Consider the following 23,469-nt stretch of genomic DNA (forward strand, 5'->3'; position numbering starts at 1 on the left):
GGGGGGCGGCCGCGCTCGGTCCCGCCTCCGGCGGGCCCCGCCCCTGCCCCGCACCAAGATGGCGGCGGGGCCATCACTCAGCAGATTTGGCCGGTGGCACGTGACCTGCGCGGCGGTTTCCCCTCAGCACGCTGTCGGCAGATTCGGCAGATCCCTCGGGCCGCTCTCCGGGCGGCGGGGGCGGAGGGGCGGCGGCCGCGGCGGGGCGCCGAGGAAGAGGAGGGGGCGCGGGGCCCCGGAGCCGCCTGTCCCGCCGCCTCCCGCCCTGCTCCCCGGGGCTCGGAGCGCGGAATCTGCCGCCCGGAATCCGCCGCGCCGCGCGCTCGCTCGCTGGCTGGGTGAAAGATGGCGTCGGTGTGGGATGAGTCGGAGGTGAGGGGCCGGGGCCGGGGCCGCGGGCCGCCGCCGGGCGCGGGGGTGCGGTGGCGGGGCGGGGGGCGGCGGGGTTGGGGCGAGGCGCGGGCCGGGCCGAGGGTGACGCTGCCGTTGTGCCCCCGCAGGATGGCGTCGGCGAGGAGGTGCTGAAGATGTCCACGGAGGAGATCGTGCAGCGCACGCGCCTCCTCGACAGCGAGATCAAGGTGGCGGCCGCGGGCGGAGCGGGGCCGGGGCGCGGAGCGGGGCCGGGACGGCGGCCCGCGGCGGCGCCGGCCTCGGGAGCCCTGCGGTGCTGGTGCTGGGGCGGGCGGGCTTAGCACAGTCCCGGGGGCAGAGCCGAGGGCAGTGAAAAACAAGATGCCGTGAGCCAGGTCGAGATTTAGTAGACTGAGGAACAGTAAGCCGCGAAGGGATGGCAGAAATAGCCGGTAACAGAGCTGGGGCCGGGGGAGGCTGAGGGGACGGTTGTTCTACAGAGCCTTAGTAGCCTGGATGCTTTAGCTGAAGGGACACAAGTCCTCCCAGCTCTCGTAGGTGCAGGGGAAGGGGGGGCAGTTCCATGGCCCGGGTGAGGTGGGATCATCGGGTAATTCAGGTTGGAAGGGGCTTCAGAAGATCTCTAGTCCAGCCTCCTGCTCCAAGCCAGGTCAGCCCTAACCCAGGCTGCTCAGGGCTTTATCCAGTTGGATCTTGACAGCCTTTAAAGACAGGGATTGCACCGCTTCTCTGGGCGTTCTGTGCCACTGCTTGACCGTCCTCGTGAGGATAAAAATTTGCTTTACGTACAGCCTGAACCTCTCTTGTTTCAGGCTTTGTTGTTTCATCCGGCCGCCGTGCACTGCTGTGAAGTGTTTCGTTCTGTCTTCTTGATACCTTCCCCAGCAGTTCTCTTTTCCAGCTGAACAAGCCCACTTCCCTCAGCTGCTTCTCACAGGGCCTGCTTCTCACAGCCCCCCGGCCATCTTGGTGGCCCTGTGCTGAACTCAGTCCAGTTTATCACTGTCTTTGCTGTACGGGGAGGCCCAAAACTGGACTGAGCGCTCTAGATAGGATCTAACAAGTGTCAAGTAAAGGGGGCTGATCACTTTTCTCCATCTGCTGGCTGCACTCCTGTTAGCACAGCTCAGGATGCTGTTTGCCACCCCTGCTGTCAGAGCACATTGCTGGCTCGCGTTCAGTTTATTGTCCACGGAGACCCCCCGGTCCCTTTCCACAGAGCTGCTCCCCAGCCAGTCGCCAGCCTGTGTCACTGCAAGGTGCTCTTCCTTCCCAGGTGCGGCGCTTTGCATTTGTCCTTGAATTTTGTAAGGTTTCTGTATGCCTGTTCCTCCAGTCTCCCACGGTCCTTCTGAGTGGCAGCCTTGCCCTTGAGCACAGAGGCTGTGCCCCCCAGTTTGGCGTCATCTGCAAACATGACAAGAGTGCACTCCATCCCCTCGTCTAGGTTATTCGTAAAGATGTTAAATAGGACAGGCCTGGGTCGACCTGTCCCAAGACTGATGCGTTTCGCGTAAGAGAGCACTTACAACTTCAGTATAAGTTTGTCTCTACTGCCTGATGTTAGTAATATTGAGATAAATTATTTCATATATTCTACAGAGCAACTTCATCCTACTGCTTCAGGCTCCACAAGTAATTCTGACTTATGAACATACTTTCTTATTCTTTAAAGACAGCAAAGATAAATGTATGCCTTATTTTTAAATTGTAGAATACAGTAAGGAGTAAAAGCAGCCTTCTCTATTATATAGTAGGAGCATCATAATTGAGGTGGCAGAAATGTTTATTGGCACCCTCCCTTCATGCAGTTTTCCTTGAATGTTTCCCAGACTGTGTTTATTAAATCAAATTTCTGGTTTTTTTGCGTTTTTATGTAACAGATTCTGTATTGGCTCCTGTAATAGTTCTGTCCTGTGAATAAGTATGTGTTACAGCACAGCATTATGCTTAGGCATCAAGAGTTTTAAAAAGACAGTTTTTTAGAGGAGAGTGGATTTCCCCGCTAAACAGAATCACGTAGGCCACTTCAGGTGTAACCAGTTCTCCTGAGACCATTTGGTGCTGCACTCGCTTCAGCGGGGATCACAGACTGCATGTTTTCAAACTGTGTGACTAACCAGGAAAGGGAGGAAAAGGTATGTGGGCGTCAGCCAGACAGCGCTGAGAAACACCTGTACTGGGCGCCTTAGTCTTGGGTATAAGTGTACTTACTGCTGGATGGTGAGTACAGAACTTCTTTCCTTATAGGTGTTTTCCCTTAGAGTAAGTAAAATCATAGAATGGTTTGGGTTGGAAGGGACCTTTAAAGGTCACCTAGTCCAACCCCCCTGCAACTAGATCAGGTTGCTCAGAGTCCCATCCAACCCGACCTTGAATGTTTCCAGGGATGGGGCATCTACCACCTCTCTGGGCAATCTGTTCCAGTGTTTCACCACCCTCATTGTAAAGAATTTCTTCCTTATATCTAGTCTAAATCTCCCCTCTTTCAGTTTTAAACCATTACCCCTTGTCCTACCGGAACAGGCCCTGCTAAAAAGTCTGTCCCCATCTTTCTTATAAGCTCCCTTTAAGTACTGAAAGGCCGCAGTAAGGTCTCCCCGCAGCCTTCTCTTCTCCAGGCTGAACAACCCCAGCTCTTTCAGCCTTTCCTCACAGCAGAGGTGCTCCATCCCTCTGATCATCTTTGTGGCCCTCCTCTGGACCCGCTCCAACAGGTCCTTGTCCTTCCTGTGCTGAGGACCCCAGAGCTGGTTGCAGTACTCCAGGTGGGGTCTCACCAGAGCAGAGTAGAGGGGCAAAATCACCTCCTGTGACCTGCTGGCCATGCTTCTTTTGATGCAGCCCAGGATATGGTTGGCTTTCTGGGCTGCAAGTGCACATTGCCAGCTCAAGTTCAGCTTTTCATCCACCTGTACCCCCAAGTCCTTCTCCTCAGGGCTGCTCTCAGTCCCTTCATCCCGCAGCCTGTACTGATGATACCTGGGGGTTGCCCTGACCCAGGTGCAGGACCTTGCACTTGCCCTTGTTGAACCTCATGAAGTTCACATGGGCCCATTTCTCCAGCTTGTCCAGGTCCCTCTGCATGGCATCCTGTCCCTCAGGCGTGTCAACCGCACCACACAGCTTGGTGTCGTCTGCCAACTTCCTGAGGGTGCACTCAATCCCACTATGTCATTGATGAAGATATTTAACAGTACTGGTCCCAGTACAGACCCCTGAGGGACACCACTTGGCACCGATCTCCATCTGGACATTGAGCTGTTGACCACAGTAGCAGTAAAAGCCTCAGAAAAGTTAAAATTCTATAAAGATGTAGGAATTTGAGCTTTCTGTCGTGCTACTAATATATGTTTAGTTTGTATCTTTTTTTCCTATAGAAAAGTTTTATATCTTATCAAAGTCTAGGCCAAGGTTAATTCAAACTATAAATTACTGGTCATGAACTGAAAAAATGAGAGATTCCACAGGGGTATGAAGATGACCTTGTCACTGTGAGGGCAGTCAGACAGTGGAACAGGTTGTTCTGGAGGAATTGTATAGTCTCCGTCCTTGGAAGTTTTCAAGATTCAGGTGGGCAAAGCCCTGAGCAACCCAGTGAGAGCCCACGGCTGACCCTGCTTTGAGCAGGAGGTTGAACTAGAGACCCCCGAGGGCCCTCTCAACCTCAGCTCTCCTATGAGCCCATGTTCCGTTGTTTTCCAAAGGACCTGGCTATCTTTGTGGGAAACAAGTACTGGATACTACTCCAGTGTTGAAGCTTTTACTTTCAAGGAGAACAAAAAGTATTTTTCCCCTACAGAGGCAGCTGATATGTTTGTTTCTCATATGTAGGTCTCGATACGTGTGGTCTTGTCAAACATAACAGCTTTATAAAAGCGGCACCTCTGTTTCTCTTTGTTCCACTGGAAGCAGTGGTGGCACATCTCTTTGCGAAGGTGCTGCTAGTCCCACTGCTCTCAGTAGACACGAGCCTCAACCCTGCCATTCCCCGTTCGTACTTTCAGTTTACTTTGATTCTCTAGGGTGATACTTTCTGTTTAGGGTTTTTCTGGCTGTTGGTTCTATGCCATTGCGTGTCATTGCTTCAGTGTTCCAGCATGCAGTTCTTCTTTAAACACAGCAAAACATAACCTTAAAATGGGTGTGTGTACAGGGATGCATATAGATATGCACGTGTATCTATATCTAGTTACCTATGTATCCCTATATATGAAAAAGGAAGACCACACAGTTGCCTTATCTAGGTCGTATCCTTCTCTAGGTCGTATTGCAACCCTGTAAGCTGATGGATTGACCAGGGGAAGGTTATCCAGTGACACTGTGAAGAAATTACTTAGGGATATTGATTAGTTGGAGACCAGAATGGACTGCGTAGCCTTGATTCCTGACCAATTTTGGATCATTTGCTGGCTTTTCCTCTTTTGATATTGCACATCCCTTTATACCCACTCTTTCCTCACTTAGGTTTTTATAACTGTTTTACTTTTAGAATAATGCGTGAATTTTATCCTGCCTTAGTCTTCTGATACTATTCTTATCTTTCTTCTGCGTCCTGATCGCAGATCATGAAGAGTGAAGTACTGAGAGTGACCCATGAGCTTCAGGCCATGAAAGACAAGATCAAAGAGAACAGTGAGAAGATCAAAGTGAACAAAACCCTGCCGTACCTTGTCTCTAACGTTATTGAGGTGAGAGCGGTGCGCTCTTCCGCAGCAGTGCGAGAAGTGTGCGCAACATATACCAGGAGGGAGAAGGGCAGGGGAGGCCATCAGTCATTTGAGACACAGGCTATTCTCAAACTGCTGATGCTCCGGAGCCAAGACTTTAAGTTTTTTCTGTTGGTTTTGTTTGTGAGCTGTAAGTGCACATCACTTGTCCACTTCTTGTCTGGGTCGTTCTTTAGGTGTCGGCTACCGTTCATCTGTACGTAACATAGCCGTCAGAGGGGGCCACGGCCTCGCTTAGTGTAGACTTGGGTATGTGACATTTGGTACGTGCTCTCTGAAACTTGTGAGGCAGTGAAGGAAAAGTGGTGGCTCTGTTACTACATCACATTCTTTTTGTAATTCAGTAACTTTGCTGATATGCTAAAAATGCTGACTCTTTTCTACTTTTAAAAAAGGGGGTTGGTTTGTACTGGTGTTTTAGAACGTACAGAACTTAAGGCTTAATGTGAGCTGCTGAAATGGGAGGTGAGATCGGTGCCATTAGCTACGACTTTGTTCTGGACTTCATAGCGTCTTTCTATATGCTATTGTGTGCTGCTTCATGAGGAAAAGAATAAATTAATTTTTATAGGAGGGCTTTAATGCTTTTAGGATTCTGCTACTGATGGATGATGGGAAGTTTTGTTTCTCCTCCTGAGTGTAATTTAGAAGCGTAAATCCTGTGGTCACCCTGCTGGCCTGGTTACATTATCATGAAATCTCTCACTCTGGTTTTCAGCTGCTGGATGTTGACCCCAACGACCAGGAGGAGGATGGAGCAAACATCGACCTGGACTCCCAGAGGAAGGGCAAGTGTGCTGTGATCAAGACCTCTACGCGCCAGGTAAGACCCCTGTGCCCGGCTAGGTGTGAGGAGTGCTGAAAAGGACCTTATCCTAGTGCAGCTGGGTGTGCTTACTTCGCTTCCTTTCCTACAGACGTATTTCCTGCCTGTTATTGGGTTGGTTGATGCTGAGAAGTTGAAGCCCGGAGACCTTGTGGTGAGTGATGCTGTTGTGACTCTTAGATGTAACATTGGCCAGAAAATCGCATACGTCTGGCCCTTCAGAAAGGAGACAAATCTGTCCAGATTTCTCCAAGACCATTTCTGTACTAAAATTTTAATAAGATATTATGGGTTCAGTCATACCTGTAGTATAGAAAAGTAGTTGGGGAGGACTTTATACATACAATTAGGTGCTGAAAATTTAGGTATCACCTAGTAAGCTTTCTAAAAGATTTTCTAAATCTTTTGTATCGTAAGTAAATTGGGCCCCTTCTTTTTAAAATGTGCTAGGTTAGCTGTGGCGTTGTCCACTGTGCCAAGCTGTGGTGATTTGATGAGTGCCAGTGTCAAAGCTGGTCCTGCATCCTTGGGGATGCAAAGGTGAATCACCTTTGATTGCACGTTTGCTAATTGCTATCTGAAGGGCCTGTTAAAAGCAAAGGACTTGTGTTTACAGGGAGTGAACAAAGACTCGTACTTGATCCTGGAGACTCTACCTACTGAATATGATTCACGGGTGAAAGCCATGGAGGTGGATGAGAGACCCACAGAGCAGTACAGTGACATCGGGGGGCTGGATAAACAAATCCAAGAGGTGATACTTTATGTTTAGTTTCTGGTCTGACTGAGGACAACAGCCTTTGAACTTCAGCTCAAAGCAGGCAGCCTGGATCTGTGGAGTAGAATGGGTTTATGTATTAATATTTTTCTTTTGCCGTAGCTCGTGGAGGCCATTGTCCTGCCCATGAATCATAAGGAGAAATTTGAAAACTTAGGTATACAGCCGCCCAAAGGAGTCCTTATGTACGGGCCTCCAGGAACAGGGAAGACGCTTTTAGCTCGAGCGTGTGCTGCCCAGACCAAGGTAAAAGGAGCCTTTGAAAGCGTGTACTGCTGTAAAATAGTACCTCAAAAAGAATAAGAACACCTCCAGGGGGAGAGAGGGTCGTACGTACAAGCTGGTGTTACAAAGGCTGGGATTTTCTTGTCGGTTTGCTTGCTTGCTTGCTTGTTTAATTAAGGGCTTCTTGTAGTACTTGGAACTGATGCTGTTGAGAAACGAGGCATAGGATTGTCTTTCACTTCCCAGGCTACGTTCCTGAAGCTTGCGGGTCCACAGCTTGTGCAGATGTTCATTGGCGATGGAGCTAAGCTGGTACGCGATGCTTTCGCTCTAGCCAAGGAGAAAGCTCCTTCCATCATCTTTATTGACGAACTGGATGCCATTGGCACTAAAAGGTGAGGTGTAGGCTGTGTTGCAAAGCTCTTGGGAGCTGCCTAGCAGCCCCCTTTGCCTGTGTATGTGAGGGAAGCCTAGCTTAAAGCATGGCCTATTCAGAAACAGAGTGTAAAGCCAGTCACAGATAGCAGTTGCTCCTTGGGCTCATGAGCGAAGTTCTTGAGGCTCGGGACCTATCTGATGGTCTGCTGCTGTATAAAACTGTTTTCTGATAACTGCGTCAGGCACATGGGGGCGTTTGCCCTCATTTACTACTTGGTCCTGACAACATTAGCCCCATCCAACTCTAAGGACATAATAAGACTTAGCTGCTGCTGACAGTTATTCTAGTCGCAGTCCTCATCAAGGTAGGACTTCCTGTAGTTTCAAGGAGGAATTTGGGAGACCTTGGCCAAGGAGTGTGAACTGCAGTCATTCTGCCTTTTTATGTGATTAAAAACACTGGGGCAGGGCGGTCAGGTTCACACTGATGGTTTTACCCTTGTTTCCTCCTCAGGTTTGATAGCGAGAAGGCTGGTGATCGGGAGGTGCAGAGGACCATGCTGGAGCTGCTTAACCAACTTGATGGTTTCCAGCCCAACACACAAGTCAAGGTTGGGGTCTAGCAGAGAGTGCTGCTGAGGTCCGGGGCGCTCTAGCAGGGGATGGAAAACAATGTCCAGGGAAGAAGCTTGGTGGATCCCTGGGGAGGAGAGGCCTGTCCTCCAGGTGCCTCAGACTGATGAACCTACTTCTACTTAGGTGATTGCTGCAACCAACCGGGTTGATATCTTGGACCCAGCTTTGCTCCGCTCTGGACGATTAGATCGCAAGATTGAGTTCCCGATGCCTAATGAGGAGGCCAGAGCCAGAATTATGCAGATCCATTCACGCAAAATGAATGTCAGGTATGGAAGAGGCATGGCCTTCTGGGGCTATGTTTGTCACTCGTGATGGTACCTCAGGGCTGTGGAGCGGCAGGCGCTCACTTTTGTTGTGAGCTCACTGTTGGGTTTTAAGGAAGCTCCATAGCTTGGTTCTTCTGTTGGTACGTGTGCTCAGACTGTTTTTTTCTCCCCCCCTCTCGCTCGTATCAGCCCTGATGTGAACTATGAGGAACTGGCCCGCTGCACAGACGATTTCAATGGAGCCCAGTGCAAGGCTGTGTGCGTTGAAGCGGTAAGTATTGCTCTGCGGCAGCCAGCGCTGATAGGAGGGAGATGTGAAAGCTAGCATGGAGTGATTACTTTGAACTGATGTGGTGCTCACATGCCCTCTCTAAATACTGTCTCATTGGGCAGGGGATGATTGCCCTCCGCCGTGGAGCTACAGAGCTCACCCACGAGGACTACATGGAGGGAATCCTGGAGGTACAAGCAAAGAAAAAAGCCAATCTGCAGTACTATGCCTGATCTCTGCCCAGTCGAGGTTGTGGCCTTGGCAGAGGACAGGACTAGACTGGACTGTACCACTTCCTTTCTGTCTGGAAAAAATAAAGCATTTTTTCCCTCTAAAAACAAATCCGTGATGTGTTGGGGCTGTCGCCCTTGCTCGGTGGTTCTACATCTGCAAAAGGGAAGGTGAGAACCTCCTGTCCACGGTGCCCATCATGCTGCCTTTGGAGCCTCCTCCTGCTAGAACTGGATTACATCCTGCTCTGCTACTTCTGGATGAGGACCAACAGGTTATACTGCAGTAAGCATACTTTGAAATTGATGATCTGCAGCTCGCACAGCATCCCCTCTTTTTACCTGTGCAGCCAGTGAACAGACTGTCCAGCTTTGCTAGGGTCTTTGAAACTTTTGAACTAACACTCATCTTGCAAGGGAGAAGTGATCACGATTCACGTATGAATGATGTTTTAACTTTCTCGTTTAAACTTAACTCTGGAACCTTCAACACCATTGCTGATATGTATGTGAGCTCTCTGGTGAATCAGTTTGCTAATTAGTCAGAAAGAATTCAAGGTTTCATCCACTGAGCAAGTCTTTCAGTACTTTTAATGCCAGTTGAGAATTACAACTTCCATTTAAAAATTACACTTTTCATAAATACACTGACTTTAGCATTAAGTATCTTACATGCCACTGTATTGTATTTTAAATACAATGTAAACATCTCCAAATGCTGGCCATCTCATCTTTACCTGTGCAGTTTTTGGACACTTGGGAGAGGGGCGGGGGTGTGAGGGAAGAAAGAACAGATGAATGAAAGAAAAATGCACCCCAAAGTACTTTGGCTGATGTTCCTGAGTTAGCCTAGTACTTGCGCTGGTTCCAAGGTCCTTACTGCGCAGTTTGGAGAGGGAGCTCGTTCCAGCGGAGCGTGCGTGTTCTCGACACGCTGTGCTCAGGGGGGCATTTGACATTAGAAAGGGGTGAGTGGTGAAGTGAGCAGAAGCCACGCGTTCCTGAGGAAAATACATTGCGGTTCCTTTGGACGTTAATATTCGAGGGGGCTGTACATCTTCTGGTATTTGAGCTCAGGGAGAATTACTCATCTCCTTTCACAGAACAGGAGTTGCACCCACAAGTTAGTTGAGGGGTGAAAGTTGATCCTGGCAGCTCAAACTGTGACATACTTTCAGAAATATACCCTGGCCTCTAGTGGAATAGTTATAAGCTGCGTGTTGCATACATCTCCCCATAAAAACAAGGGTATGTTAGTTAGCCAAATGAGTAACCTTACCTGTGTAAGCAGCTGAGGAAAACTTTCCCCTCCTTTCCTAAAGCCAGTAAGAATTTTTTGAGAGTCCTGCTGCTCAGTTACAGCCAGCTCCTTTTGGAAGCAGCTTTAGTAGTGAGTAAATAGCTGATACTACAGCATGGAATAGCACAGATTTCTGATTTAAATGAATTAATACTAAGAATGGGCTAATTCTTTGGCCTAAACCTCAGCTTAGATCAAGGTTCTTTTGGGAAATGCTGGCCTGAGCCGACACTAGACACGCCTGTTGCAAAAGTGTTCAAGCCAACTTCACGTAGCTCCTTGTCCTAATTTGGGTCTGAATTACACAGACCTGCAGCAATAGAGTTGGTGCGTAAACATCCCTTACAACTGGACAATAACGGGACCATGGAGGTACAGTTCAAAAAACAGCACAAAAAAAGACACAGCCTTGGACTTAATCCCTTGTAAACAGAAGAAAAACAAATCAAAAGAACTGTTCCCCTTAAACCACCAATGAGCAAATCGGCAATGATTCAAACCTGGAGTTACTCGCAATGTCCGTGTCCACGACTGGAGGCTGTAGCAGCATCCCACGGGCTGGTATTTCCACAGCTATGGCACTGCTCTCCACACGCTGACATGCCACCTCTTCCTGGTGTTAACCCACAGCTCTGCCCAGGCTGCGCTTTCCAGAGTCTCTCCTCACTCCCTCCGAGGTCACACGGCCCCATTTTCTTGTCTGGGTTTTTGTACGGACGCCCGAGAAGTGTTGAGTGATGGGGCCAATGTGCAGAGGAACCCAGCCAGCAGGGTGAGGCCCAGGCCTCCCCAGGCACAGAACATGGACCAGCCATAGCCATGACTGATGTCCTCTGGCAGCCCATAGACGTAGCGAGGATAGCGAGACAGCTCAAAGTTGATCCCAGCTACGCATGTGCAGAGTGAGATGATACAGCACGTACCTGCAGGAGAAAAGCAAGAGGGTTCTACACTGCCCTCAGACAGGTTAATTATGCTCTGGTTGGTTGGTTGGGTTTTTTTTCCCCCTAGGTATTTTCAAAGTCATAAATTTTCAAAATCAAGAATTACCCTTTTTCTTTGTAGTCCTACCAGTCACTCTTCTTACGGGGGCGGGGGCGGGGGGGAAGGCAAAATAGGTAGGACTACAGGATACCTCACTTCACAAATAACCACTATTGCCTTAGCTCCCTCCATCGCTATTTCGAACTCAGTCCCGTGTAGTTCATCATGCTTCGATTCTCCGGAGACGTTATTTATTTCTAATGTCATCAGGTTCTGGACAGTACTTGGGCAGTATCTCCTATGCAAGGTCCATAAATGAAGCCCAGGGCTGCAAAGAGCAGCACTGCTTGGTTTCCAGGAGGAACGTCCAGACTCCTGCCAGCTGTAGGCCACAGAAAGTGCCAGGTTTTTGCCATCTGCTACAGGTTCACCAAGCACCTACATAGAGGCGCAAAAAAAGCCAAAGAAACTTACAACACAAGGCACTCTAGTATGTCTAATATACAGTAGTACACTAGACTCAAGGCTGAGGTGACCATTTTATTCTCTCCAGCTCTGGATCTGTGTCTAGATACTAATGACTGCTCTTACTGCTGCCAGCATGCCCATCATGGTAGGTGCAGAAGCACTCGGCGGGGACCCAGTCTACCTGTTACACTTACTTACAATCCTTTACTCTTTTACTGCTGTGCGCTAAAAAAATGAAAATGTTCCCAAAGGAAACGGCAGTTAAGCAGCACGTAAGATGATCACAGGCAGCACAAGCCTAACTTCCAGCCTTTCAAGCGTCACACCACGTCAGCAGGGTGGTTCTCTGTGCGGCTGCCCAAAAACATTCCTTGAGAAGACACACTTATGGCAAGGGAAGATTCGTGGCCCCCCCCACCCCGTGGCACCAAACCAGTGTCACACCTGCTTGTTTAATTGCTACAGATGCTGTTATATCACCAAGTTCCTTGCTTGCAGCCATTGTAGCTGCTGACACTGGGCCTCTAGGGCAGCAGCTCTGGCTTTGACGTAGAGCCTCATTTTTTTCATACTTGAAAGTTGCCTGTTTACTGCTTGCAATTTGAGAGTCTTCATCCTTGCAGCATCTCTGTAGCTCACCCTTTTGGTGCATTTGTTGCTACTATGCCCCTTTTGAATAAAGATGAAACACTGCCCGTTTTTGAGCTGAACAATCAAAGTTCAGCAAAACCTTTGGCCATCCAGAAAGTCTGCTCCCAGCCAGGAGGAACAGATGTAACACCCTGAGCAAGCACTGAGCTCATGTCCTTACCCCTGGGCCAATGTTCTCCAGGCTTGGCTGGGTTCGGACTTGATTGTTACCCAAAGAGGTGAGCATCTGTGAGCAGCAGAAAGATGCTCTACATCATTGATTTTTTTTTTCCCTTTGTTAAGATTCCCTAGGGAAACTGAGCTGGGCTGTCTGACAGGAGCTGCAGGCTCCACAATCTCAGAGCAGGCAAGAGGACTGTGCTCCTTGTGCACGTGGTCCCTGTGGCTACACACCAGCTCTCCACAGCAGAAGGCTCGTGGCTACATGCAGCGAGGTCTACTCAGAAACATGCAAATACCCATGCAAGCACAGGTCCTGCCCAGTGCTGGAAGTGGTAACTGTGCTGTGCTGATGGTTTGCTGCACTGAAGAACTGCTTTGTGTGCTTGCTGTGGTCTGACTTTACTTTTAAGAGCCCCTCCCCAGCCAGCAATGCTGTGGTGACTTGAAGCAGAAGGCTCTCACCTCCCATTAGGAAGAGCAGCCCAGCCACGTACTGCATGAGCTCCTGCTGTTTGCAGCAGCCCAGCACACCAATGATCCACCCAAACAGGATGATGGAGACTGCCATGCCAATGAAGCCAGCTGTCATCCTCCGCAGATCTGGGGAAAGAGAAAGGAGAAAAGCAAGAACGAAGACATGAACGTGGCAGCACCCAGACAGGACAGCCAGAGGGGAAAGTCCAGACAGATTTAGATTTGCTGGTTCTAAAGTTTATACTTCACCCATGGACGACTCCTCTTGTAGCTTCTTTGAGGTTTTTTTTGAGATAGTTTGCCCATTACACTGAAACTAAGGGAATCCAGCTAACTTAACTCCCTTCTGTTAGGCACTGTACAACTAGAGAGCATTCCTGTCCTGATTAAGAGGAATACTGACCAAATACTCCCCAGCCTGGGACAGAAGGGGTGCATTATGAATTCAGCAACGATTTTTAAATGTTAGTATTGCACGGGCTTTTTTTTTTTTTTTTGGTGGTGTGTTTCTTTGGGATGGAGTCTGTTGGGTGAGTGTCTGCTGAAAATAGAAATAAAAGAAGTGAGAGGGGATGCTGAAGAGAATTAAAGGACTACCGCATGGAAGGCCAATAGTGTGAACCGAAAAGGGGAATAGTGGGAGGACAGAAGCAGACAGCAGGTCAATACAGTATGATGGGAACAACTCCAGTAACAAGCTCTAAAAACAAAGCTTGGGCACCAGTGATATGAACAGCACTTTGTCATCCATAATACAAGCGCTGTTCTTGTCTCTTCCTAGTTCAGTCTCTAGCTGGATTTCCTCAGCACTGAGGCTCACATGACAGGGGCTAGGCAGAATTATGTGAGGCAACAGAACCAGAAAACAAACATAGAGAGAAGCAGGAGCAGAAAAAAACCAATTAAATCATTCTGAGTGACAGGCTACAGGTCAGTCATCTGTGTGGGAAGGACTTGGGCATGAGGCAGCCTGGGGGCCAGGAGCTGGTACCAGGAGGTTGCAAAGACAAACAGCTGAGGTGTTCCCTAAAAGAGCTGGTTGCCAGGAAGCTGCACCAGGTCGCTGGTGTGCACACAGAAAAATGCAACAAGCTCTATACAGACTATATGGTGATGCAGCACCTTTGCTGCAAGCCAGCTAGGAATTGTCTGTCCCCAGAACCAGAATAAGATTACACCTTCCAACACACTACACGCATGCCTGAATTCCTGAATTCACTGTTTAAGCCCCTCCACATGTCGTGACCCCTTCCAATTACACTGTCAGCTGCTTGCCCTTCCTCACTAACAAATATGTATTCATGCTTAGAGCCCAGTGACGGCTAGCTGGTTCAGAGCCCTCACTTGGCATTGCATTAAGGCATTAAGTAATCCAAACAACGGTCTCGTACACTGCTTTGGGTTACTTACGGAGCGCATGCCACTCATCCTGCCGGATGGTGTTCGTGATGTTGATGGGTAAGTTGCGAGGCAGAGAGCTGGAGGTGTAGTGGTACTTCACAGCAGTGCAGCGCTGAATAACTCCTGTAAAAGAGACATCAGTGTGAAACAGCATGAAACCCCTGTGCCTTGCACTTGCTGCTGAGGTGGCTGCCCAGCAGAGCTCACACAGGGGAAGCCTTAGTTCAGTAACAGAGCAAATGCAACCAAAAAAAGAGCTGTTTTTACTTCAAACGCTTTGGGGATTAGGAGGGGAGGGAGCCTTGCTACAAAGAAACCCCTGCAAAGAGGGAGCAAGGTGTTGACCCAGGCAGGATCCAGGAAAGAACAGCTGAAGGTAATTAGTAACAACAGGCACCAAAAACAGCTCCAGAAGCTTCCTAGAGGAACTGGTACGATCTCTTTGGGATGGCTGAGGAGACAAGAATGTGGATCAAGAGGACTGCTTTGTCTCTAAGAAGACAGAGTTGAATCACTTGGAAAATTTTGAATGAATGCTGGGAAGTGAACTGCATGGGAGAAAAGTTTGACTTCACTCCAGTAGTCATTGGTTCTTTGCTTTACTTTCGATGAACAGTAGTACCCAAGTAGGCTTGTTTCCATTATAGCTTAAAGTGTACCCCAGATGCAAATGTGAACCTACATGCATGCTCTTCTTGAAAGGGATTTTTAGTTTAGAAAGCAGCCGACAACAGAGGAGATACCAGGGGGTGGAGAGAGAGGAAGGTGCCTTGCCCTCCCTGTTATAAATAAAGCCAGGGCAGGGGGGAGAATAAGTGTGGATGGTGGAGTGGAAGAGAACAGCCAGAAAGGTAAAAGAGCTAAACAGTACAAGAAGTTCCCCTTAAACAATGGCCGTGGGGTCATTACCGCTATTTGAATGCTGGGGCAGAAGAAGTGAGAAACAATCGGTTGGCCAGTGAGCTCATTAAGAACAATCACTAGCAGGGAGCTGCAGACTCGGGGATCAGCCTTGCAAAAGACACTAGAAAACCCAGGAGAAGAAATGGGCTCTGGGCTGCTCCCGCAGGAATGGGAAGCATGATTTTGTTCTCTAACAATGGTCACTGGGACTGTACTGACCTGGCTCCTGCAAGGACCTGCAAAGAGGAAGCCCCTGCTTCAGAAGATGAGGAGTTGCACACAAGAGGCCCAGCCAACTCCAGCCATCAGGCCAGGGAGGGAAAGGTGATCTGAATTTCCCCACATTAACAAAACTGAAGTGGAACAAGCAGACATGTAAAGAACATGCCCCAAAAGGGGAAAACTCAAAGCTAGAGTTCCAAAAGCCTCTGAGCAGCAAAGCATTTCAAGTGGGCCCCTGTCCTCGGCTGTGCATCCCACCACCCCCTTCCCCTGCCGCGGTTCCCTACCACCTCCGCTGACATGACAGGGTGCTGGCAGCGACACACCGATACACAGAGCTGCTGCCCTTCACCTTCAGCCATTCGCCCTCACCCTGCGGAGCAGGGCACCCTCTTTGCAGTTCTGTCAGAACAAGTCTGTAGTGCTGCCTGAGCAAATGGATCAGTGAGGCAACCCAGTGACAGAGGATGCCAGTTTATTTGCAAAAGCTCTGTAAACATCTGAATTAAGAACTTAGGCCATATGCAGCACACCACAATATCTAACTAAATTTCACCTATAACTGTTGACCGAATTCAATTTCAATACTGACATGATTTACATGTCTTGTTAAGAAATATGTCTATGGTACAAACTAATGGCATCGGATTTTAGATTACAATGCACTGATTCATTACAAGATCTATGCACTTACATATTCTGATTATAAAAGTATTATATATGAAGCAGTACTTTATATAAGAGCAAGGATTACTACTTTTATAGCTCATTAAAGAAAAATCAAAGACTAGAGATGTACCTCCCTTATGATCAAAGCTATGGACTCCTCAGCTAAAATGCCACTGAGAAAATGTTTGCTCTGTACTATTACAAGAGTTTACGTGTAGACTAAAAGTAAAACCTCTCCACCTTCTTATACAAATCTGGTTATTTAGAAGTTTTCAAATATCAATTCATTCTGCCTCTGGTTTAAAAACTTTACTCCTAATCCTTTCTTCCCTAGAATTCAAAGTGCTAATTTTATGTAGGTAGCACATAAAATTATATTAAAACAGCAAGTTTGCAAAACTAAGAGCTCAGGAGGTAGAGAATTTTAGGGTTTATGCTCAGCTCTGACCTCTAATCCATGGGCTTGGTGACAGCCTTTGATTAGACCATCACAAGCCATTTTTCCAATAAGATTCCCATTTCTCTGAGGGCACAGACTGGACCTGCTCTGGTGTGAGCCACCATAGGCAAAACATGGGAGGCCTCTCGCTGTAGGTCTGCTAGAAAAGCCGAAACAAGTAGGCAAGAGAGTCAGGGGATCAGGGAAGCAGGGAGGGTGATCTCTCAGCTGAATACCTACCCACTTTCTCCCAGCAAATTATAACATGCACCCAGGCAATCCTCAGGAGCCAGATTTTGCACCTGCAGTCACTCATTCATGCTTCCCATTTTCTGAGTGAATCTCTAAGTCTAAATTGCAGAGATGCTATGCACTCAAATATAGCCAGGTACTCCACAAGGCTGCATTTAGAGTGATGTAATACCTTGTTCTCTAAGTACTCAAGAAAAAAGAAAAAAAAATCAAAATCAGGTTTGCAGTCTCAAAGTTATCGCGAAGCCAAAGGTATCTCAAAGGCACTCCAATAAGCCCTTTGTCCTAAACCCTTACACACCTTAAATCCCAGTCTATAAAACAGTGACAGCACCCTGCCCTCCATTTCAGAAACCTGCTAGCAAAGTGATTTCACTTTTGTTTATAACACACTCAGAGAAGCACCATAAGAAAGTCTGCCAAAATTAAAAACTTTGCCTTCAGGCAAGGGCTTGAACAGAATGGAGTCATGTGGTGAACAACAAGTAAGCGAGCATTGTCTTTTTTGGCACACGAGTAAGTTGGGAATACAGGACAGGCGGAGGCAGGTGCTCATGTCATTAGCTTACCATAGAGCCCATGGACAAGAAAAAGGTTACACAGAGAGCCTGACCCTAGCAATTCTTAGGGGCATTAAAAGAACACTATAAAAGTTGCACTGCATGTACAATTTTCTTGATTAAAAAATGAACACAAGAAGCAATGAACTGCATCCGGCAGTGTCACATCGACACTTTCATGGCCGAGCTACATGCCTATGCCCTCCCATGGCCGACATTGCTTCTCGCACCTTGTCCTCAACATGTTTGGGTTTTTTTTTTTCCCCTCAGGATTGCAACCGCAGACAGGTTTCCCTCCTGTACCCTCTCCCGACCCTTGGGACACTACGTGTCAGTGTCCCTGGATGAGTCCTTTCTCCTGACTGAACACAAAGGCTGGGAAAGATCAGAGGATGCTGGCTAGAAAGAATTTCTGGACCTCCAGATACCCAGGCAGAGCACAGGCCCCCGTGTCCCTGGGCTGCCAGACACCTGGAAACCCAGATCCAGGCCTGCTGTAACACATTCAATTTGTAATCCTGGGCTCAGCACACCCTGATTTATTCTCAGTTTAGTTTTCATCTCTCTCTGACCTTGACATGTGGGTTTTCTTCTCTACGCTGCCTGTGTGCCAGCGTTATGAGGAGGAAATGGAGGGGTTCTCATTTTCAGTTCTGCTACCTGGCCTGGTCCTATCTTAGAGCAGTTTGGCTCTCACGCAGCTGGGAGAAGCCCTCTCCTTCTCACCATGAGCAAGGTCAGGGAGAAGCCATGGGCAGTTAACACTGAACTACCACGTGAGGTCTGGCCCTCCCCTCCCTCATGCCCCAGGGCCAAGTGGCCACTGAAGCTCCCTGGCCTATTCCTACCATTTCTGCCCAAGATTGTGGAGAGCATCACAGCTATGGGATCACTGTCCACGCTGTCCCCCAAAGGCCACTAGATCTGGTAAATCAACCTTCCTTTAAAACACCATGATAACTCCTTACCAATGGCCGTGACCAAACAGATTGAGTTTATTAAATACGCCACTATAATAGATGCTCTATAGACCTCACAGTCATTCCTGTACCTCTTCCAATTTATCATCAGTTGGAAAGGACGGGAAGTACAGACGCCAGGACTGAGCAGTTTTCCCTCAAGGGCCTCATTACTGCCACAAACTGTTGTGTTCCTCTGCTTAAGCATCCAGTGGTTCTTCTCATTTTCTCAGCTACATCGTGGTACTAAGAAGTCATTTCTGCCCAGTATATGTGAGACCTAGCAGTCCCATCCCAGAGTCTTTTCAGAGCAAGCTTGAAAAAGCAATAAAATCCCCAGTTTATGAACAGTGATGAACCTTTTCTCTTTTAATTCCTTCAATTTACTGGTGTTAAAATGCACGTTGTTCAAATGAGCCCACCGAGCTATCCAAAGCAGCCTATTAGAACAGATCTTTCCTAATCATTTTCTACTGTCACCACTTTGTAAGCAACGCTTTTTTCATACTAATAGAGAGGACCACTAAACAGCAGGTAATAATCCCTGCAGGACCTCACTACTTAAGAATTCTCCATGCAAAATATTTATTGTTGCAGCATCAGTTATCCAGCGTGTAATCCACATAGCACAGGCTCTATAAGATGATGTATAGTGCCCAAGTTCCTACACTCACAGAGTCCCTGCCTACACACGCAGATCCTCTTAGTTTTCCCACCAAGTGCTTCAGTTCTTTAGCTGCTATCTTTTACTGATTGCTAATCTCCATTTTCCCCATTTGGTTTGTACATTATTTCTTCTTTTGCCTTTTTAATTGTATTTTTAAAATGAAACTATCTATTTTTTCACAGTTCCAAAACAGTGATTTTGCATTTTAAGAAAAATCCCACACATCATTCGCCTCTTACATTTAAACATTTCCCACCTCTCTGTTTTGCCCTACATTTTTTGACTCCTGCCTCTTCCCTTTAAATATATAAAGCAAATATATTTTACATATTTTTAAAAATAGATATTATATATAAATGTATGCATGTATATGCACCATCAGCTAAAATGGTCAAGTATGAAAGTTTCCACAGAGCTTGCTTTGTATTAGTAGCAGTAGATAAATACTGGATTAGAAATCCATGGAATTATCTAAATGGATATGGGCACTTATGGACTTAGTAATTTATTCAGAACTCAAGAGAGACCCGGAAAAGAAAGAAACCTTATTCCAGAAGTACTAGAAAATGAAGAGTATAAACCCTAATCAAAATTACCCCTGGACTTTCACAAAAAAACCCCCACAACCTATTTACTCCTCTGTCACTAAAAGCCTATAAAAATCTCTAGTTTCAGGAATATTAGGACCATAAGAAGGCATTACGCATCATCAAAGAGTTAGCTGAAAACTTACTGCAAATCGAGGAGAAAGTAGGACTTTCAGAGTGCACAGTAGTGACCTTCAGCTCACACTAGGACAAAAAACCTGTTTTTTCCTCTTTGGAAGCACCAGATCTAGTATTGTGCTTGAGAGAACAGCTCAGCAACAGCCACACCTGACCACTGGCCAGAAAAGGCTGCTTAATCACAGTTGGCAGAGAAAAGATAGACACAGCGGGAACAAGGAAAGGCTGCTAGCAAAGCAGGTCAGGGGAAGAGATAAGAAGAGAGTCATATCTATTTAAAGATCTGACTCTACAAGAACTATTATTAATAATTTCCCTCTATAAGATAACACTTTAAATCTTCACAGGAGCGACTGCAGACCTAATAGGCAAAGAATATGAGGGAGGGAAGCAAGGCTTGTAGGGAAAGGCAACGTCTCTTATTAGAACAGCTGAAGAAAAAAAAGAAAGTAGAAGGAAAAACTTTTGGATTCAGAGTCCCTCCTGTTTTACACATCGGACCCTGAGAAAGATCATTTATCACCCTGTAACACCCTCGTGCATGCAGAATGCAGACTCTGGCCTCTCTGTCTGATCGTTGTAGCATTGGGAAAATACCTCAGAAACAGAAGTATTGAGGACTAAACTAGTATTCTTCCCATCCCTTCCCCCAACCTTTGCCAATCTCAATGGGAGCTGAAAGCATTTGGCTTGATGTGAAGCAAAAAAATAGATAAATATTTTACATGACAGGCACAATTAATAGAAAGAAATTAATGAGCTGCCTTTTAGTGAAATGAGATCAACGTGGAAATAAAAATGAAAAGGCATAAAATGGTTCCTAGGAGATTAAATAGAGAAAGAAGCTAACCACACGGCTCTAGAGTTTCTAAAAGTAAGAGTCACTGCTGTGCACTGGGAAGAATGGACAAAGACGAGCTGAGCTTCACAGTGCCAGTCTATCCATCCTCTGCTGTGCAGGACTGGCGTCACAGTTGGAAGCCACGCTGAAGAACTGCTCCCACTTTCTTAAGATAGCATTTCCATTTTGTGCCTCAGTGGAAGCACTTCTCCCAACTCCTACTCTCCCTGTGCTAATATGTACCTGCTGGAACAGTAAGTCCTGTTATTTATCATTAACCATACACGGCATTTCTTATCCTAAGCTTGTTTTATATGCCATTTATTTTGACTTAGTGGGTCAGCCCACTACATTATCTGTACCATCCAGTTAAGGAATTTTATTCATACTTTGTCAACTGCTTGGCTTTGTACTGTATGCCACAATAGCAGAAGAGCCACAGCTTTCTCTCCTGTCACCCCTGGAGCCCTGAGTGACATCTGCCACCACGAAGGCCTGGCAATCCACTGCAGCAACGAGCACTCCCCCATGCTAGAACAGGAACAACAGGTCCCTTTCCCCTTGCTGCAGACGTGACAGAGCTATAAATAATACTGTACATTTCTCAGTGCTCAATGACAAGAAGGCATCACGGTTAGGAGAATGCCCACCGAGACCTTGCCCGAGTGTCAGGCCCTGCACTGGGCCACAGAAGGGGCTCTCCCAGGACGCGGTCCCACCCAGCACTGCAGCATTTTAAGCAGACAGGGAGGCGTACAAGCCCCCGGGATCGGGCCAGGGCCACGCTCGCCGCTTCCCGCACGCCAGGGACGCCCGGAGCCACGGAGGCCGGTGCGGGGCTGCATCCGCGCCCTCCCGCCGCCCTGTTCACGCCGCAGCAGCAGCAGCCGCGGCCCCGCCCGCAGACCCGGGGCCCCGGCCGGGCCGCGCCGGCAGCCGCGCTCAGCACCACGGACAGCAGCGGGTCCCCACCGCCTCCCCGCCCGACCGGGGCCGGGGCAGGGGCCGCCCCCCCGGGCGCCGCACCTTTCCGGATGAGCTCCTCGCTGTCCGGCTCGTATCCCGCGCGGTGGCAGCGCCTCCAGAGCCCCGAGACGGTGGAGTTGAAGCGGCGGCCGCAGTGCGAGTCCAGAGCGGCGGCGGCGGCGGCCGGGGCGGGGGCCGGGGGCCGGCCGGGCAGCAGGGCCCGCGGGGGTCGGGCGCGGAGCGGCAGGTGCGAGCTGGGCGCCGACATGGAGCCGGGCGGGTCGTTGCGCTTGTGGCCGAAGCCGCGGCAGCGCTCACGGTGCCGCCGCGCGTCCGTCTCGTACCAGGAGTCGGTGCCGATGGCCACGGCCAGGAGGGCGAGGGCGGCGGCGGCCAGGAGCAGCCCGGAGCCGCTCAGCGCCTGAGCCGCGGCCGCCATCTTACCGCGCCGGGGGCGGCAGGGGCGGGCGCTTCCCCTGCAGCCCGGCTGGGGGCCTCCGCCCGCCGCCGCGCCGCCCCCGGAAGGGAAACGGGGCCAGCGCCCCCCGCTCCCCGACAGCGGGTTGCGGCAGGCGCCGCCCGGGCCCCGGCTCGGGCTCGGTCCTGCACCGCTGCAGCCCCCAGGGCACGCCAGGCCCGGCCTCAAGGGGGTCCCGGGGCCGCCCGCCACCTCCGAGGATCGGCGCCCCGCCGCCCCCCGCCGCAGCGCCCGGCGAGGGGGCCCAGCCCCGGCTCCTGCTCCGCGGCACGAGACCCCTCATGGCCCGCGCGCGGGCAACGGCCGCGCTAACGGCCGGCAACGGCCGGGCCGCGCGCAGCGCTGAGGGGCAACCTCCGTCGCCCCGAGGCGGTGCGGGGGCGCCCGCGGGCCGGAGCGGCGGCTGCCAGGGGCTGGCCGGGGGCTGCCAAGGCGTGAGCCGGGCCCCCCACCGTTTCCGTGGCCTCCTCTTGCCTCGTCCGCACCCCTCCATCGGCGGAGCCGCCGCCGGGGCTGGCCTGGCCAGGGATCAGTCCCGCTAACGCCGAGATGCCACGGGATCATGCGGTTTTTCGAACGTGGATGAAAGACAACCACCACTACCAGCAGGGCTCGTGGCATTTTGATTACCATTTCTCCTCAAGCCTTCATTACCAGTTAATGGAAAATAAGGCCTGAAGAGCTGAAAAATGTCAATCTATTTTATGCAACGAGAAGCAGGCTAAATCCAAGCCATTAGTTAAATGCAACATTTCCAAGGGCACAAAATCCCTTTTGATGCTGCTTGTTCTATGGGACTTGTTCCTCCAGCTGCAGTACTATCCGTCCCCAAAGCCAGTGGTTAGGGCACCATCTTTTCAATCTGGCCTCCAGATAAAATGATCTAGTGATACAGTAAGTCTAAATTACAAATTTAATGTCCAGTTTTAAAAATCCTTCGTTTTGCTTGTTAAAAGTACTTCAAATTGTCTCCCAGGAGCAAAGGTTCGAAGTGTAGGAGATTCGGATCCTTCCCCCCCTTGTCACTCCCTGCGCTCTCAGCCACACCGAGCGCAAGCTAAATGCCCTCCCCAGCACCTCTCCCCGGGACCCTGCCCAGACCAGAGCACTGCTGCTCTCCCCACAGCACTACGCCTGGTGGAAATGTGCGGCAACCACAGACAAAACTTGTTTTAACCACATTGCAGCATGATCCTCTTCAGCAGTTCGCACTGGACAGATGGGATTACCATCCATGCAGCTGCACATTAGTGCCTTCAGGGCAGACAAATTGAAAGGGCTGCTGTCAAAAGAATTTTCTTACACCTACCAGCTAAATTAAGTCTTCCACAACAAGAATGAAAAAATGATTTTCAAATACAGTCACTGCTCTAGATAACACAGAAAAATACTTCAATTTTAACAGTTCTTTCATGGAAAGATCTGAATATTCACATTTCCTAAATCTGCACCCTACTCTCTACGTCAGTTCCTCAGGCTAGTTTCAGAAGACAGGGGCTTTGCCAAGACCATCACCGTAGAAAGTTCCCATGTACGAGCCTCCTTCCAATTGTTCTCCCCTCCGTGCCACTGCGGTTGTGTCAGAGCCACTCTTTGTGGAGCCTGTGAACCAGGCAGCTGATTAATCCCT

General features: G+C 49.1%; 2 protein-coding genes across 3 annotated transcripts; one reads left to right on the forward strand and one right to left on the reverse strand.

Moving 5' to 3' along the window:
- Nucleotides 1–56: 56 nt before the first annotated feature.
- PSMC3 (proteasome 26S subunit, ATPase 3) lies at nt 57–9,434 on the forward strand. 2 transcript variants are annotated; one of them, XM_087746066.1, is made up of 12 exons: nt 63–372; nt 501–581; nt 4,941–5,066; nt 5,824–5,928; nt 6,023–6,085; nt 6,548–6,685; nt 6,812–6,955; nt 7,181–7,329; nt 7,827–7,923; nt 8,072–8,217; nt 8,407–8,488; nt 8,611–9,434. In XM_087746066.1, the coding sequence occupies exons 1-12, from the start codon at nt 346–348 to the stop codon at nt 8,719–8,721; spliced, it is 1,269 nt and encodes a 422-aa protein (XP_087602192.1). In that variant the 5' UTR covers nt 63–345; the 3' UTR covers nt 8,722–9,434. The 2 variants fall into 2 exon arrangements, with proteins under 2 accessions (XP_087602193.1, XP_087602192.1); XM_087746067.1 differs by lacking the exon at nt 4,941–5,066 and having other exon boundaries at nt 57–372.
- LOC104020468 (transmembrane protein 178B) lies at nt 9,291–21,856 on the reverse strand. The gene is made up of 4 exons (XM_087746072.1): nt 21,422–21,856; nt 14,168–14,281; nt 12,746–12,883; nt 9,291–10,941 (listed from the first exon to the last, which is right to left on the reverse strand). Exons 1-4 carry the CDS (start codon nt 21,798–21,800, stop codon nt 10,697–10,699), a joined length of 876 nt encoding a protein of 291 aa, XP_087602198.1. The 5' UTR covers nt 21,801–21,856; the 3' UTR covers nt 9,291–10,696.
- Nucleotides 21,857–23,469: the final 1,613 nt, after the last annotated feature.

The sequence above is a fragment of the Nipponia nippon genome, unplaced genomic scaffold (genome assembly GCF_047370975.1).
Source record: "Nipponia nippon isolate SJK-2023a ecotype South Korea unplaced genomic scaffold, ASM4737097v1 scaffold_10, whole genome shotgun sequence".
NCBI classification, from domain to species: Eukaryota; Metazoa; Chordata; class Aves; order Pelecaniformes; family Threskiornithidae; genus Nipponia; species Nipponia nippon.

Coding starts and splice junctions, on each gene's coding strand:
- PSMC3 (XM_087746066.1), top strand. CDS start 346: ATGGCGTCGGTGTGGGATGAGTCGGAG. Junction 5,929..6,022: donor TCAAGACCTCTACGCGCCAG/GTAAGACCCCTG, acceptor CCTTTCCTACAG/ACGTATTTCCTGCCTGTTAT. Junction 8,489..8,610: donor AGGCTGTGTGCGTTGAAGCG/GTAAGTATTGCT, acceptor CTCATTGGGCAG/GGGATGATTGCCCTCCGCCG.
- LOC104020468 (XM_087746072.1), bottom strand. CDS start 21,800: ATGGCGGCCGCGGCTCAGGCGCTGAGCGGCTCCGGGCTGCTCCTGGCC. Junction 14,282..21,421: donor CGAGGAGCTCATCCGGAAAG/GTGCGGCGCCCG, acceptor TCTCTTTTACAG/GAGTTATTCAGCGCTGCACT. Junction 10,942..12,745: donor GCTGCTCTTCCTAATGGGAG/GTGAGAGCCTTC, acceptor TTTCTCCTGCAG/GTACGTGCTGTATCATCTCA.